We start from the raw sequence: 18,607 nt of genomic DNA, 5'->3' as shown, positions 1-18,607 counted from the left end.
GCTGGCCTTAGACAATTTTATGTGTGCCCGTAGTTTTTTGCTAATACTGATCAGTGATGCCTTCCCTTTTTGGGATTTTGCTTTATCATTTAGTAGCTTCCTCCTTCTGTTGTATAGTTTGTTTATGGCTGGGGTCCACCAGACAGGACGTCTGCCTTTGGAGGATTGGGTCTTGGTTTTATTTGGGATCGCATGATCCATGCATTCCTGAAGGTGTTCATAGAATGCGTTTATAAAGGATTCTGCGGTCTGGGCTGTATTTTCCACAGGCCCGGGGGCTTTGAAGGATTCCACCTCAGTTTTGAGGAGTGCAAAATTTGCTTTAGAGAAGTTTTTCACTGTGGTTTTCTGGGCAGGGGGTGGGGTCGGGATGTGAATATCCAGTGAGATTAGTTTATGGTCTGATCTTACCAGTGAGGGATACACTTCTGGTCTGGAGCATAGAGTCCCCATGTTGGTGATGATCAGGTCCAGTATGTTTTCCCCTCTTGTGGGAGTGGTAACAAGTTGTTCCATAGCATTTGAGTTTATAAATTCTAGGAACCTTTGGGCTAGGGTGTTGGAGCTAGAGTAATGCTCCCAGTCTATGTTTGGGTAGTTGAAGTCGCCCAATATAATGGTGTTTGGTGAGACCTTCATATTTTCCAGTGTTCTCAGGAAGGCCGAGTGGGGTTCCTGGGTTTGGGAGGGTGGTCTGTAGCAGGCTATAAACTGGAAGGCAGTTTTACCCACTGTTAGTTGCACATGGATAGTCTCTGATGCTTCGTGCTTTGCCACCAACCTGGAGGTGTGGGTATCTTTGATGAATATTGATACTCCCCCTCCTTTTGTGGTTCGGTCCAAGTTTTGGGGCCGAAAAGCATGGTATGAGGTATAACCTGGTAGTGCTGGGGTGCTCTCGGGAGCCCTGAACCAGGTTTCTGTTACTGCACAGATATCGATGTTCTCCATGCTAAGGAGAGTTTTGAGTGCGTGCATCTTGAGGTTTAGACTTCTGGCGTTGAGTAGCATTACTCTTAGTTTCTTATCCCTTGTGATACCTATGGAGGTGGGTTTGTCTTTTGAGCCTTGCCTAAAAAAGGCACTATGGGGGTAGCAAGAGCCTTTGCCAATATCCATTTGATTTTATAGTTGCAAATGATGTAGATTTCGTAGGTTAATGTTGATCCAATTCTTCCAACATTTCTGTAGGGTTTTGTTCATTGCATTGTAATAAAATTGACTTGACACTCAGGATTTAAAACAAGCTGAAACAAAACCAGAGAATAAGTTGAGTGATTGTGTTCTGTGTCATGATGTCTAATTTTCTAACACCTCTTTGAGTCTTTCAAAAATGAAGATTTAATCAAACTACTGTAAATAAATTGTGTGATATCACTTCCATTTCCCTCACTCCATAAAAGGTATTTTCTTGTGTCAGTAACAAGATAACCAAGATATTTTTCTGTGTTTAAATAGCAGATTTACAAAACATTCACCAGACTTGGAAATGTATGATAGGATCCAGTATGTCTGTGTATCATGGAATGCAGCATACATGCAGTCAAAAACTTTTTGCCTTTGTTGACTTTTGAAACTCAAGTAGATGGAGCCACTGTGGAATACCCTAACCTATGACGTATGGCATTTGTATGTCTAGTATAATCTGTTTTGTGTATTCCTTTCCTTTTTAGCATGCTCAGTGTAGGTGACAGCATCGCGGATCACATTTTCCAAAAACACCTTCAAAACACCACGGGTCTCCTCGTAAATAAGCCCTGAAATACACTTACCACCTCGGCGAGCCAGACGGCGAATAGCAGGCTTTGTAATACCTTGAATATTATCTTGCAGAACCTTGTGATGTCTCTTAGCACCACCTTTACCAAGGCCCTTCCTTCCCTTACCATGACCAGACATGATTCCTCAAATTGGATACTAACACAACTATTCATACTACACGGTCTGGTGAAAAAATGAAATAACCAGTAATGCAATTCATTCAGACTTCTCATAGTCTTTGTCACTGTCTCTTCCCTCTCCACACCTGATATTTTGTGTAATGTTATAAAGTGCACGAAAAGCTAGTAATTAATGTTAACATTGGGGACCTGCATGATTTATGAGGGTAAATAGGTCGCATAGTATTTACATCACTGTAATTAGTGCATACTTGCAAATTCATACCAAAGTTGTTCTCAGATACATTTCTTCCTGTAAAGTTAAATACTGTTGACTAAATTGTCCGCGTTTTTCTCATCTTGTAGGTAATGTTAGTGGAGGCTTTCTGACCTGATTTTTCAATACATATATGGCCACAGCACATTTAAACCTAAAATTTTGTAGATATGAATTTGTAGTAAATTAAACACTTTGAAGGTGGCACAACATTAAGGACATACAGTTTCACACCAATAAGTGAGGATGCAAACAAAAGCAAGTTCAGATGCTGCAATCCCCCCCCCCCCGAATCTTACTACTACTGCTGCTGACAATGAGCAAAATGCCTGAATCGACAACAGATCTCCAATACTTAATTACAGCTGTTGAAGGAGGGTTTTTATCTGGTTATTTCCATAACCAGGTATACTACCATAGATAATACACCCTTTCTAACAAGCTAAATTAAACTGCATTTAAGGTACTTTGTATGGTGTACTTTGATTCTGTTTAGTTTAGAAGCAATGGGCTTATTTTATACATTTTATTTAATATACGTTTCACTTTTTTTGCAGCACCCACCTCGTGCTCTTCCTCCTATACCAAGGTAAGAGTCTTTCTTATAGACCCAATTTGTAGTACATTCTTATGAGTTAGCAGTTTTATGCTGCGGTGCATTTCCAAGTTCTAAATGTACAGTATATTGTCTTGTACACAAGAGTTAAATGTATTTATTCTGATGGCACTAACATTTGCTGAAGTTAGTCTGAGTAACTGTATGTAGGATTTATTGCATTTTTGTTTTACTTTAACATGTAAATTTCAATACAGAATCTAATTTTTGTTGACTCCAAGTTAGTTTAGGCTGACTGTTCCATCAGATGTGCAGTCTGCCATGTCTTGTGATGTTGCAGTGTCACAGAATACTTGAAAAATGTTTGGCTTTACATAATAATGTTTGAATGATCTTGGCTTGGCTGTAAGATGTGACAGTATATACTTCCAACTATATGGTGAAAAAATGTCTACATTGCTGTACGTTGTGCTGTAGCATTGAATGACAGCTAGTGCCACATGAGGTTGGTGATATTAAACTGCTAGCTTATCTTGTATGACGCATATTTTATGCTGTAGTCACTTTAATAAAACTCTTCAGATTAATTAATTTCAAGATAGCCTTCTTACACTTTCTTCATGGTTGGGTGAGGGAAGAAAAGACTGTGGAAGACTCTTCCTTGATATTTTAGGTGATATCCCCCCCCCCCGTGCCTGTTGATTATCAAGCTTATCCTTATTTGAGCAGTGCTCATTTGCTCCTCTGTGCCATTGATTCCACTCAGAGCCAAGGCAAGAGCTGTTGAGAAAGCCTTGGGGGTACCTTGTATATTTTCCAGCATTCCAGCAATGAGAGCATTTGAAAAGGCTAACCCAGCCCCACTGGGTGAGGAGATGAGCAAATTGCATCATCATTGTGGTTCACAATACCCTCTTCTTGCAAGTACACTTCCACACACTTGCTATGAAGGCTACCAGCCATCAGGGTCTTGGTGATCCTATTACCCACCCCAAGGTCATCCCTCCTCTGAGTGATAGTGGTAGTGTGTAGCAAGCTCTGCCCCTCTTTTTCCCCAGGATTGGCCCACCCAGCCATCATAATAGTGCATCAGGTGCCCAAGATGAACTTCAACCTTGGGTTGCCTGGGCTATTGTCAAGACCTTAACCTAAGGATATACTACTGGCACTGCCATCATCACCATCAACCCCCTTTTTTTCACATTATACATGGTATCTGGGCGTCACCTCCAATGCCGAGCGCTCTCTCTCTCTCTAGTTCAGTTCAGTGCCACTCTGCTACCTTCTTCAAAGGTCATGACTGATTGTCACAGGTCTTCTCTTATGCAATCCATCCATCTCCTTGTTGGATGCCCTTGTTTTCCCTTGCCTTCTTCCTTTCTCTTTGAAATCATCTGTACCAGATTTTTACTGCTCTCCTGCACATGTGCCAAAACCACTGTAATCTGACCTCTTTGACCTCTGCAGATGGAGCTAATTTGCCTGCTGCTGTGATGTCCTCACTTTTTTTGTCTGTCCCACAGTGTGCACCCTACCACCTATTTCATGTACTTCATCTCCATCTCCTCTAGCTTTCTCAACTGCTGTGCCTTCACTACCCTGGTTTCTATACCCTAGAGTAGTACTGGTCACACCACTGTTTTGTACATCTTATTTTTCAGCTTCTTTGGCATTCTTCTGTTACATACTACACTGACAATCTACCAGTCAGCTACAGCCACCATGATTCTAGCTTTGACCAACTTCTTCAGACTTTCCTTCTCCTCAACTACTCCTTCTAGATGTTTGAAGTTGTTAACCTCTTCCATTATTTTCCCTTTGATATCAGTTTTTAGCTTCTTCTGATTTCCCCCATTTGCTGCAATGACAAATGTGTTGTCTGTACTCTAGTTTCATCCCGTGTGTCTTCAGTTTGGCATTCCATTCCTTTGATCTCTCCTCTTGGACCTATTTACTAATGTTCTGCACTACCAGTTTGAACAGCAGTGGGCTCCGAGCTGAACCATAATGCAGACCTCTTCGCAATGGAAACCCCTCATTATTACTTGGTCCCTGAGTCCTTGTACATAGCCATTACTAATTGTACCAATGTTTCCAGAACTTCAAACCATTGCAGGCCTGCTCTAATCAGCTTTCTTGAGACTATGACATATGCTTTCTTCTAGTCTCAGAATGCCTAGTTGGACTCCTTCTTTGTATCTAGCATCTTCTCAACTCTGTCTTGCTTCAGATATTGGATTGTGTGTGCTGCATCCTGATCTGAATTGGAATTGCTAATTTCCTGTCTTACTTTCTGCTAGTCTTCACATTCATTTATCAGTCACCCTCCCTAGTACATTTGTGCAGTATGACAAGAATTTGATACTACTGTGCTGTCCGCAGTTGTGAACTTCCCCTTTGTTCTTGTACAGTGGCACTAGAATATTTATTCCCCATCTGGGATATGCCTTTCTATCCATACAGCTGAGTACCCTCTGGATCCTTTATTCATCCTAACTTCCCCAACATCACAACTGCATCTGCTGTCACCTCCTCTGAGCCTGCTGCTTTCCCTGACTTCATTTTTCTTAGTGCAATTCTTCTGTAAGCGTGAGCTGTTCTTTTATGCAGTGTCTGGGAAGTGCAGCTTCTGTGGGGTTTTCTGCATTTAGAAGCTACAGGAAGTATTTTTTTCCATCTGGCTTTGATGTCCTGTGGACTGGTGAGCAGGTTGTTGCTGGCATCTCATATGAAGGGTGACTGATCATTATTTATTTATTTATTTATTTAACATTTGTTTACCAGGAACGTCCGACTGGGAAGAGCCCATTTTCAGTGGTGTCCTGAGGAGAAACACTCAAGACACGTCTTTGGAATGTGGGAAAAAAATGGAGCACCCAGAGGAAACCCACACTAGTGCAGGGAGGACATGCAGACTCTGCACAGAAGGCACCCCAGCCGAGAATTAAACTGGAGAACCTCTTGCTGTGAGGTGACAACGCTAACCTCTGCGCCACCTTTAACTTTCTGGCAAACTGATAGTTTTTGTTGCGTCTGCTGAGTGACTTTCCAGAAGCTGGTAAAGTGCCTCTGATAGCTTGTTTTTTGCTATTGTGACTGCTGTCTTAGCCTCTTTGTTAGCCAGCCAGTATTCCTTCTTAGTCTGGTCCATCTTTTCTATATCTATTTCCTCTTCATCCTGAGGTGCTAGAGCTTTGAGCATTTCCTTGAACTTTTGTGCTTTCTCTCCAGTCAACTTTCAGGTTTTCAGCTTAGTCTCTATTGCCCTTATAGGCCTTCTCTGACCACTGCTTATAGCTGATTGGGGCCAGCAGTGGTTTATGCTGTGGGCTGACCGCTTCATTGGGATGACTTTGAAATCTCTGATTAGACCTCAGTGTCATTTCCTTACTAGGAGGATGTCCATGTGAATTGCATGTTGGCCAGTCTTGTATATGATCTGTTGACTGTCTCTCAGATTCAGCCATGTGTTAGCCTCCATCAAGCCATTTGCCTTTTAGAAGTCTAGAATGGTCTCTCTTTATTCCCTTTGTCCAACCCATGTGTGCACAGGCATTTGTCATTCTGTTTTGTCTGTCCCAATGTAAGCATTAAGGTCTGTCCTTATCAGCTCCGACTTGTGTTGTTCTGCTTTATCTAATGGTTCCTTCAACTGTTGCTTGAATGCACTCTTCCTGTGAGGCATCGATTGAGATTATGACTACTACCCTAGCTCTGCACTGGAGTAGCCCAGGTAGTGGACATGTTCTATGAGAGGGGTTACCCTAAAAAAATTAGTAAAAGATACTGTGGGCGAACAAATCGGGGGGTCACTTATATGCCACTTTTGGGAAAGGGACTTGTTGCCGAGGAGAATTCCAACAAACTGAATAGTAGTAAAAACTATGAGAAGGCATGTGTTGTTCCACATAATTATTTGTCTGGTAAGGTGAGGGACATTATAAATAGAAACTGGAATATATTTAGAGTTGACCCTAGGGTTAATGGTACTGTGGGTAAAAAAAAAAACATTATTACAAAAACCAGTGCAAACTTAAAGAGACTTTTAGAAAATGGAAATACCAATACCAAGGAAAAAGCAGTTAGGTACAAGACCCTGCGGTGCTTGCAGTCAGGGTGAATATATAAACAGGAACGCAGAGATTATACTAGACAGTAAAATGTCTAGTAAAATTATTTTTAGAAGAAGAAATTGTTTATCTACCAAAATAATATATTTGGCTAACTGCTGCATTTGCACAGCATTTTATATTGAAAAGGCTGAGCGAGCACTTAAAAGCAGCCTGTATGAGCACCTGTATGATCTTAAGATATCAATGCTCTATACAAGCATTCCTTGGTTTGTAGGGACTTTAAAAAGTTTACCTTTGGTATTTTGGAATAGGTTGTGATTAATCCCGGGGGGAGGCGGGGGCTAGAAAACCTTGTTAAACAAAAAGGAGACTTTGTGGCAACTAAGAACAGCAGCCGTATTTCCACCAGGTTTAAATGAGCCTATTTCCATAACCCCAATCCTAAAGGAAAAAACAGATAGATTAACATAGTAATACTGAGAGTAAGAAAAGAACAAGAAACAAGAATTGTAAATATGATGTACCATTATGATTGGTATAAATTGTAGTGACAGATTATAAAATGTATGATTTTTATTTTGCCTTATAACTGAGAAGATTGGATTTATATACATTTTTTTAAGTTTTTATGAGGTTTTGTAGAAAATGGTTGGGGAAACGAGACAAGTATAAGGCAACATTTTATTGGAATTGTTTTAACCAATCATCACAATGTTTTTACTATTTAAAAAGTTTTGGAGTTGTAAAGTGTATATTCTGATGAAGTCTCCAGTTTGACTCGGACAAAAGTGCTAAATCTTTGTTTATTCCCATTAAAGGAAGGTGTGGAAACCTACTCGACCTCTAGTTTTTCCAGTCCTTACATTTTGGTTTCAGTTTTTTCATTGGACTGGTGTTTTGCAACATTTTTTAGTGGTGAACTGTTGAAGTCCCTAAACAGAGATTCAGTATCTTTTATCTATTTAATCTTTTATCAAGGTATATAAATTTACACAGAAGATCAGACATGCATTCATCAGTTTAATGTTGTAATTTGCGGGATCTGCTGGCATTAAGAAATGCTCTGTACATAAAGAGTTACTAAAATGCCTCTGAATCAGTCAATTCACCTTCCTTAATTTTTTCCTAGTCCTCAAAATAAGGAAGAAATAATACTTCATTTGTTATATGTACACAAGACAATTAAGATTTTTGTTTGGACAAGAGTAAAGAGATCAGACAATTTGGTCAATTGTTTTTCCTTTGAAGGTAAAATGCAAGGTCCTCCAGTAAACAAACAAACAAACAAAGTTTCCAGATGGATTTCTCTTGCCATTTCTTTTGGTTAGTTTTTACATGGAAAATCCCTCCAAGGGCTTGCTAAAGCTCATTCTACAAAGGCCGTAGCTTCTTCAGTAACTTCTACAAAAGACTTTATTCCAAATCTGTTTTAGAGGCAGCTTCTTGGTCTGCCATTCACAACTTTACTATGCATTACAAAATAGATGTTTTTTTAGAGCCAAGACAGGTTTTGCCAGAACCATACTTCAAGGATTACTAGACTCCATTTCTGTTTCTCTTACCCTGCCACCCTCCAGTCTACCTAAAAGCTTTGGAATCCATCCTATATGTTAGCATTACTGCAACAGTGAGCTAGTGATGAACATGGTACAGTTGTATAAGAACCTGCCACAACAGTAGATGCTGAAATACATCACTGTTGCAGGATGTGCACCCTCCATCCCCTTTTACTTTTCTTTTCTTTCCCTTTAGGCTGAGGTGGAACCTGTATTAGCCTATACTTCCCCATCTATATTTCATTTTTCCTGAGTATATCCTTTTCATAGCTAGCCTCGGTGCCTATCTGGGGCAAGAAAACTCTGAGTAGTTTCATGGTGATATGTTCTTTAATTACCAGTGCATAGTCCTCATGCGTAGGTCTATGGCTGGATGGCTGGTGTCACATGTGAGAAAGGAGTGCTTCAGCTTTGGTATACTGGCCCTATGCTTTATAGAATATGTCCCATCTGTCACTATTACTGCAATGGTGAACTTTCAAATATCAACAGTTATGGTAACGTTTTACACAACTGAACTTTTCTCTTCTTCAGCCAGTCTTCTCCCAGATGATGAGTAGTCTTGCCTTTGACAGGTTTGACATGAAAGTCTGAGTGTCATCTGCTTTAGCATTTGGAGCAATAAACTGACTCACATATGTTAAAACACCTTTTACCTGTTAGTTGCTAACATGCAATAATTTTTGGTTAACATTCTAAACTCGGAGGCTAAAACTAATTTGCTGGAAATGGTTAATTCAACTTTCTAAGTTACTAAGCACTCTTGTATGCGTTTATGATGTTGACACTGTTCCCAGAGCTGCTGTAACTATAACATTTATGAGTAGATATGCCTGGGTGAGACTGCAGTACTTCCCAGAAGATGGGAAAGCTCCCCTTTTAAAATATCCCTCTTGATAAAGACTTATTGTTCGGAAATTCCTGCGGTGTGGTCCTCAAAAAGCTGAAAGAGAGAAGCGATTGTTTTTGCCTCCCATTCCCAAGTACCAAAGAAATTATCCATCCAGGAAGGCCATTTTTCCCAATGTGAATCAAATCTACCTAGCAAAAATCTTCCAAACCACAGTACAATAAAACATGGCAAGCTAATAGAAAAAAGGAGAAGGATGTCAAGGACCCTTCTTTAAAAAGAAAAAAAAAACATCCTAGCTTTGCCTCTTAACATCAGGGTATAGGAAAGATGTTCCTCGGCACCATCTTAAGTTCTTTCTGGTCTTGCAGTCCAGTGCACTATTCTGTTTCTCTAATGCTCACTGTCCATATGTTGGCTCGTTTTTCCAGACATCCTCCTCAGTCAATTCCTGACTTTGATTCAGATTACATCCATTCCTCTACCCCACCCCCAAAGACTTGTTCTTTGGGAAACTCTGCACAAGATGAAGGACACATTTAATTGGGAGAGCAAAGTGTTTTTTCTCAGGACCAGCCCCATAAGATTCTGAGCCTGCCATCTCCCAGACCTTTAGACATTCTACTAGTGCATGTGATTATGGTTGGTCTTTGAGGACATCTGTTTGCACCTTGACTACCTTCCTTCTGCCCCTAGGAAGCCAGATCACTTCTATAGAGTGCTTGACACAGGAACACCTTTACAAGAACCCATAGGCAGATCCCTTGATGTTTGTTTATCTAATCTGTCATGAGAACTCCTAAGGGTGCAGCCAGACATCCTTCACTAACTGACAAAGAGCAGAATGCTTGATTGATTTGGTAAAAAGAATTGTATATTAGCTACTCTGGCTATAAGAGCTCTTAACTGCCAATTTCACATGTTTAAGTACATGGCTTCTTTACAAGAAACAATCATTGCTAATGCAGAGGGGATCTCAGTTAAGAGCCTGCAGAGGGACATAGAGGAGACAGATGGATCAGCACTCCAGGTGTCCATGTACTCACTAAAATGGGGTTATGATGCATTGAATGCATCAACTAGGTCAGTTGCTACAGTATCTGTCACACACAGATAAACTAGCTATTCAGACCAGGTGAATGAGAAACTCTGTGATGTCCCACTGGGTAAGGAGTTCCTCTTCAGTACACCTGCTGAACAAGTTTTTGAAAAACTTGATAAGAAAGGGAAAGATGTTAAACCAGTGAAAGAATATTACTTGTCTCCCTCACGTAGCTACAGCAGGAATTACCCCTCTGAATCTTGGCCATTGCCTCCAAGGCAAGAAATAGGGAAGCCTCCCTGAGGCAAAAGACCAAGACAGAGTCAAAAGCGGCAAGCTAATCCATAAACTTGACCTGGGATATATAGTTATCCAGTTCCCTCCTTAGGCAGTTGGCCAAGGGCAATTACAAAAACACACACTTACAGAGGGATCCATCCCAACATTCAAAATCTTCATCTAACTGTATGGATGATAGGTTTTTAATCTCATTTTGTCATCATTTTTCCTGAGCGCATGTGGCAAGTATTGAGAGAGGTAAGAAAACTTGCTACTAGAAAGCCTTACTTAGCCAATATGGAAAAGATTTTTAGATGGTGCTACAGTAGAGAACAAACCCCATCACAGATGGGGACTCCTCTGGTTCTTCAGTATGTGTACAAATTGCTGACTTCAGGCCTAACTTAATTTCTGTCAAGGTACACCTATTGGACACTTCTGCTTGTCTGCCACTGGATTCCTCATTTCTTCTTTATTCAGAATCAGTTTTTAATAGGGGTATTAAATATGTGGCTGTTTAGAAAAAGAATGAGACCTTCCTGAGATCTAAATTTTGTTCTAGAGAAGTTAACTCTGTCACTTTTTGAACATGCAGCCAGTTCTTCTTTGAAATTTCTAACTTGGAAGACTGATTTTCTCATTGCTATGACTTCTGCTTGATCAGTGTCTGTATTACAGGCCCTTACATCTATTCAGTATCCTTTACTCTTTAAGGATAGGGTGAGCCTTAGAACCAACCCTTTTAAGCCAAAAATTATTTCTGAATTTACCTTAAACCATACAATTCCTCTCCCTATGTTCTACCCTGAAACAAAACAAAAAAAACAGGGGAGAGAGGATTCTTCATAAGTTAGATGTCCACGCCACATTACTTGGAACAAAACTAAAGGTTTTAGAAACTTTACAAAACTTATTGTTTCCAATGATAGCAAGAAAAAAATAGTCAGCCAGTACACAAATCATTTCTAGATGGCTATTAGAGGTTATTCAGCTTTGCTACTCAAGCTATGCAAAAGTTACCTCCAGAAGGGCTGTACTTTTAAATGAGAGTGCTCTTTTTTTCCTGTCAGTTTAAAAGTTGAAGTATTTAAGAAACATTTTTGTGTTTATTTTACTTTTTGGGCTGGATGAGTGTTTTTAAAGTGTCTTTTACTGTGTTTTTCCTTGAAAAAAATGACTTTTATAGACTGTAAATTTTGCTGGCTTTTGATTGTTTTTCTTGAGAAAGACGCACAATTTTTGGCTTGACCATTGAACAAATTGTCTGTCCCATAGTTGGTCCTTTTTTGAGCCACAAAAGGAAAAAGTTAAGAAACAGCCAGGCTAGCAGTTTGCCTCATCTTCCTCTGGCCATTAGTTTTTCCCCAAAATCCCTCTGGTGTAGTACGTACAGCCACAATGGACCAGGGTTTGGCACATCATTGGGGAAGCTGCTGCGGTCACCATTAATAACACCACATGCCTCATTTTTCCTGCCAGAAAGAAACTGAAAACTAAATGCATATCTACTCCTTTTCAATTTTTTTTGGATAGGAGTAATTTACTGTGTCTGGCTAAGGGTTTAATTCAAGCTATTAATCCCTTTTTTAAAGTATTTGTTTTGGTAAAAGAAAGATTTGTCTTTTCATGAAAAGATTCAAGATTCTGAATCTGGAGAGGAAGATTAAGAGACAGATGCAAGGATTTCTCCTCGGATTTCTCATTCAGACTAAGACGGCAGCTCAGGTTCTTATTCTTCTTGGGAGGGTTTCCCTTTCTCTGAGACTGTTTCCAGAATGTGCCAGTGTTTTCAGTGAGAGAACACATTGAGGTTTATCAGTCCATCAGAAAATATTACAGAGAGAAATTCCAGAACCTTCACCTATTTCTCCAGTTCTGTCATCTTTTGAGAATATGTGTTACTGCCTGCAATTTTCCTGATAGGCAGCCAACTGCCACTAAAAAAGCAGATAGGATGTGTAAAGTTCTTCGTTTTTTTTTTACACTCGTCCCAAACTTGACCCGGCAGCTCAAATTTTTTACCCAGTCCTACTGCTGCTAAACATTTTAATTCCAGTCCTACTCTTTCGGATATGGATGGGGAGATTATTGATAAGTACAGGGGAAAACTATGCTTCTTGCAACTTTTATTTTTAGAATTTTTAATTGTCAGCCTTGTGTGTTAGTTTGTTCTAATTGTGAAAGTATGAAGAATGCCTTGTCTGCAGTTTCTTCGTGCGAGGAAAAATTTGCTTTAAATAATTTTGTTTCTTCTAATGTACAAATCCCTACTCGTTGCTTACAGTGAGTGTATGACTGCTACTTCTTATTGGGCTATGGCCACTGGTACTGTTTTGAGGAAGTTTGCCTGGCTGCATTCTCAGAACCTCCCAGATGATAATTAGATTCCAAATTTTTCTTTGGATAGAGATTTATTTTTTGGCCCCTCTAATGCAGAGGTAATAAAAAAAAGTGTGATGAAAGGGGTAGATTGATGCAATGAATCTTTTGGTAGATTCTTTATCCCTTCTTTACCATATGTTTTAAGGGATTCTCTAACCCCTCATTCAATTCTGGCAAAAACCAAAATTACCTGCATTTTGTGGAGACTGTTTAAACAGATGCTTAAGAATGAATGGCAGTGGAGTTCCAGAAAGAATTCTGGAACCCCCCAAAACCAAGAACTGTCCAGCAAGGCAAAATGACTAATTAAGGGACCTCATCCTGCCCTGGCATCCCCTTTTCCCTTCTGGAAAATCTGAATTTACTTTTGGCAGTAGATAGTTTCTGACAAATGGATTCTAAAGATCATTCATCAAGGTTACAAATGGTAGTGGGAGGAAATTCCTCCTTTCCTGGAGCTAATCCCTCATCCACCAGAGCAGACTCTTATTTCTACCTGTCCTTCATTACATGCTGTCCCACGGAGTGATAAAAAACAGATCTGATATTGTTTTTTTCTGTCTCAATTTAACCTGTGGGTTATCAGATCAAAGTCTGATCTGAGAATGGCCAAAACCTCCAGTCTTGATTGCCACCATTCCTGGACAGCAGCTTGGTTGTTGCTCAGCTGCAGTGTATTCTTTTTTGCTGGTTTTGTAGTGTGCTTTTGCTGCCTTTGTCCTCTACCCTGTTTGAGTGTTTTTAGATGTAGGTGATGGTGAGTTGTAGGTTAGGTAGTATAGGTTTAGGGTTAGTCAAGTGTCATGTTTTTCCTGCCTAATGCGTTTGAAGTGTTTATAGTGTTTTGAGTGTATTGTTTTCCTTGTAGGTTACTGTTAGTGGCTATTCTGTAGTTAGTAGGAGTATTTAGCATGCTGTTGTCTGTGTTATTGGAGTTAATTACTTGTTCTGTGTGTAAGTTTTTGTCATGGATCCAAAGGGGTTCAAAAAGTGCATGGAGTGTGGGTATAAGCTGCCTTCACAAGACACCCATGATAGATGTGTCTATTGCCTGGGAACCATCCATGTGGAGTCACATTGCTCTATTTGTGACGGCTTCCGCTCTCAGGCCATTAATGAGCAGCGAACAAAGTTAGTGTTGAAGGGCATCCCCCTTTTGGCAAGTCTTCTTCTTCCAGCAAGGAAAACAAGTTTGATATGGGTCATAGACATAGATTCAAGGACCACGCATCTTCTGAAGGAGCATGTAAGCAGTCTGACTCCTGTTTCTATTTCTGCTGCTCCATCTGGGTTGGCCTCAGATTCCATGCCAGCTTCAGCTCTGCCATCGGTTCTGACATCTTGCAGGCAGTCGCATTCCATGCCAATTCAGAGGAAGGCTCCTTCTCCAGCTTTGAGGATACCCCATCCCTTTCTGTCCAAGGGGGCTGCTTTGGGAAAGGCTAGTTCACTTTTCTGTCTGTCTGCTCCACTGGAGTTCTCTCTTGAATCCCCCCCATTTCCACCTTGGATTCAAACTACTCCAGTTCAGATCCAATCAGTGGAGTCCCTGCCTACCAGATGGGCCCTCCAAAACCCCTTTGTTGTTGCTTCATCGACTTGGTCAGTCTGCAGCCAAAAAGTTTTGGGTTTGGAGTAGCAATTAAGATCATTTTTACAGGTACAGATGCAATTGGGCCTTATTGCCTCAACCCTGGGCTGTCTCCCTGGAGCTTCAACTCCATCAGCTTGGTTTTCTTCCTTGGGCCCCATAGATCTTAGATCTTTGGGGCCAGTTGTGTTCCCTTCCTGCTAGTCGAAGCCAGTGGCTTAGCCAGTTTTGCCTGTGGCTCCTACCTTGGTTTCCTTGACTCTGGCTACATCAGGGCCCAACAGACCTGAATTTTTGCATATCCCAAATGTAAAAGCAAGTACGCATGCATTAGTCTGCAGCATAAACCAATTGTAAGAGTCCAGTATTAGGCTTTAGTCAGAGGGTGTGGGTTCAAATACTACAGTCCACAACTATACAATACTATTATTTCATCAATAATTACATTAAAGTAAAAACTCTATACCAGTGGCAAAAATTCTGAATAGAAGTTTTGCCCTTGACAGCTTTCTTCCAGTCTTCTGCCTGCCATTCCAGCCAGAGAGTTTCTTCAGGCCCTGGCTTCTTCTATTCCAATGCTTCCTTTTGCCAGACTGCATATGCGGAAGCTTCAATGATACCCCAGTTCAGTTTGGCTTCAGAATTGCCACCAAGTGGATTTCAGAGTGCCTCTTTTTTCTTATCTCAAGCAGAAGTTTGAGTATTAGATTCAGCAACTTACCCTCAACCCGGCCTTGCACTTTCAGCCTTCTGTGCCTTCTCAAGAGCTGTTCACAATGCATCAGGCATGGGCTGAGTGGCTTCCTATGGTCACCTGAAGGTTTATTGTCTCTACCCCCCCCCCCCATCAGAAGTCGGACCATATCAGTATCAAAGAGTTGACTCTTATTCTGGCCTTTCAGGTTTTTTACCCTATGCTGTCTCCAGGCTCCCTAAAGGTTTACACAGACAACACCAGAGTGATGTGGTATGTCAGCAAATGTGAGGGGGGCACAAAGTCTTGCCTTCTTTGCAGGCTGGCTCTTCAGGCCTGGGATCTGGCTGTCAGTTATCAGCTAACTCTTCAAGCAGTGTATATTCCTTCAAAGCACAATCTAGTGGCAGATTCCTTGAGCATGTCCAAAACACAGTTGCACGAATAGATGCTTCACAGAGATGTGTTTCTGGACATAGTCCATCAGTGGGATATTGCTCAGGTAGATCTTTTGGCCTTTCCTCTGAACAGACAGCTCCCTCTCTTCTGTTCCAGATTGTCATTCCATCTGGTGTGGAAGACAAACACCATTTCTTTTCCATGGAAGGGGACATTTCTCTATGCCTTCCCTCCCCTTCCTCTACTTCCAAGAGTCCTCCAGAAAATTCAGCTGGACTACCAAACATCTTGATAGTGACTCCCTTTTGGCAAAGATAGCACTGCCTCCCCCTCTTGATGTATCTGGCTAAGGGCAGTCACCACAAGTTACTTCACCAGTTGGACCTCCTCACACAGCATGAAGGGTCAGTCATCAATCCTCGCTTGTCCACTGTTCAGCTGACACTGTGAGTGATTAGCGTTTTGATCCATTTTACGCACCTTTTTTCTGAGGTTGCGCTCAGGGTTTTACAGGAGGCAAGAAAACCTGCAACCATAAAGTCTTGCATGTCCAAATGGAAAAGAGTTTCAGTGTGATGCCATGTTCCTACCCTTTTTCAGTGGGATCTCTCTGGTTCTCTCCTAGCGGTGTGAGTTGCTCCAGCCTGGCTTGGTCTTTTCTAATGTGAAGGCCCATTTCTCAGGTATTTCCATCTGTCTGCCCTTAGATCCTCAGTTAGTTTCTTGTTTTGAGGTCAGTTTCTTAAAGGCATCCTGCATCTTAGGCTCCAAAAGGAAGTCTACTCCTCCTCCTCCTTGGGAACCTTAATTTTGTTTTGGAAAAATTGCTCTAGGCTCCTTTTGAGCCTTCAGTTTCAGTTCTCTGCGACACTGTAGCTGGAAGACTGTCTTATTACTTGTTCTTTCTTCTGTTTGGAGGGTTTCTGTGCTGCAGACCCTTATGGTCATTCCTCCCTTTTTGTTTTTCACAGGGACAGGGTGTTCCTTCATACCAATTCTTCTTTTATGCCCAAGGTTGATAATGTGTTGTTCTTGAATCAGACAGTATAACTCCCTTCCTTTTTGCTTTCTCCTCAGTTGGCTAGTGACAGGGTTCTGCATACCTTGGATTTGCACAGACAGCTCTGGTATTATTTGGATAAAACTAAGACCATTCATAAGTCTGACAAGCTTTTTGTTTCTTTTCATCACAAGACATTGGGCTTGGCTGTTTCTAAGCAAACCATCTCCTCCATATATGAGGCTTTTTTTATTCATTTCATGGCAAGTGTCTATCTTTTTCCTGTTAGAACTCATTCCACTAGGGCTGTTGCCCCTTCTGGTGCTTTCTTCAAGGATTTGGACACAAATTTAATTCTTGAAGCTGCTACTTGGTCGTTAGTGCATACCATTAGTAAGCATTATAAATTGGATATGGTTTCTAGGGCCAGAACAGGTTTTGTTAGGGCCATCTTGCATGGATTTGTTGAGGACTGTTCCCAGCCTTCCACCTCCCACTCCTTTTCTTGAGCTTTTGTATTCTTCCCTAAGGTGAAGAATTCTGCAACAGTGATATAGAAGGATGTAGTAGAGTTGTGTAAAATCTTACCATAACAGTAGATGTCCTTCTCTTCACTGTTGTATTATTCAGTCCCTCAATCCATCCCTGCTTTTTCTTTTGGGCTTTGATTTGCTTACTCTGCTGGCCGAGGATCCCCCTTTTCCATCTGCATTTTCTCCTTCTGGATGTGTATAGCCTCCCTTGTCCTTTAGAGGCTGTTCTCTTCTGGGGTAATTCAGGTCTGTATATCTGTGTCTGTGCATCACGTTTATGCCCTACGTCATGTACAGGGAGCATAAATGTGACATATGGTGGATACAAGATCTAAAGACTTTGGTATGCTGGCGAGACATTGGGCTATCCTTGGCAGGAGATCCCCAAGGTGAAGAATACTGCAGCAATAAAAAGAAGAACATCTACTGTTATTTATTGATTGCTTGATTAATTATTGATTACTGGGAAAGTCCAACTGGGTAGAAGCCCTTTTTCAGTGGAGATCCGGGGAGAAAAGCTCCAAATTATTACAAAACATTTAAGAACAATAACTTTACAATCTTCAAAAATAAAACAAAAACATCTGCAGTTAAGTAATTATAACAGATTAGACATAATATAAAAACATTGGTTAATAATTGATGCAAAGTATATTAGAATCGTGTAATATTTAGAGAAATTTAAGACAGTTTGCAGAGAAAGTAAATGTATGTTAGTCTAATGCAAATATGAATTGCAATATGAAGTGAGGGAAAAGCAGGCTTATGATGTATTTAGAGAGAAAGTCAGAGAAGAGAATTACATAGGAGTATGGAAGTAAGTGAAAAAGGGAGAGTGAGGTGGTATAAGGAATGAAAAGGAACTCCATGTTTAGGGATACAGGTTATTCTGGTTTTGAGCAAGAACATAGCCAGATTTTAGCTAGGAAGTCTTTCAGTGGTTTTGAAAGATGGGAAGGTTTATATAGACTTGTTGGATACAGGTAAGGAGTCCCAGGCCTTAGCAGCCTTGAATGAGTATAGAGAATCCCCAGCAGATTTGCTAGGTTTGCATAAAGGAGTTTTTGATCACTGGAACGCAGTGACCAACTGGGAACATAGTTGTGTAGAATGTGTTCTAGTGCTGGACTGGCAGATGGATGCTGGATAATTTTGTAAGTGGTAAGAAGTTGTATATATGTTAGTTGATGTGGCAGTTCTAACTAGTTTAGGCTTTTCAGTGCTTGTATAGTGGGGGGGTTCTGAAAGGAGTATATGCTGCAAATTTAGCAACTTTATTATAGCATTGTTTGAGTTTCAGTTATTGTGAAGCCTGGAGGTTAGTCAGGATGGGAGTGCCATAAAGAAGTTTGGTGAGGAGATAAGTAGTGGCAAGTGTAAGTTTTAGTTGCACCAGTGAGAAAGTTTTTGGCTCTGTAAAGCATCCCTAGTTTTTGATGAGTTTTTCTTGTGCAGTTTTGTATATGCAGGTCGAATGTAAGATTATCATCGCTAA

At 40.7% G+C, this 18,607-nt stretch overlaps 1 protein-coding gene across 2 annotated transcripts in view; it reads left to right on the top strand.

The window, feature by feature from the left end:
- TMEM237 (transmembrane protein 237) overlaps positions 1–18,607 on the top strand; it is a 723,713-nt gene that overhangs the window by 41,584 nt on the left and 663,522 nt on the right. For both annotated transcript variants that reach the window (XM_044060506.1, XM_044060505.1), the window contains exon 2: positions 2,715–2,746. In XM_044060506.1, coding sequence (XP_043916441.1) covers positions 2,715–2,746 — 32 coding nt within the window. The remainder of the gene's footprint in view (positions 1–2,714; positions 2,747–18,607) is intronic.

Source organism: Protopterus annectens, chromosome 2.part0, assembly GCF_019279795.1.
Source record: "Protopterus annectens isolate FY-2018-M chromosome 2.part0, PAN1.0, whole genome shotgun sequence".
NCBI lineage: Eukaryota > Metazoa > Chordata > Ceratodontiformes > Protopteridae > Protopterus > Protopterus annectens.
This window is presented reverse-complemented; position numbering and strand designations above follow the sequence as displayed.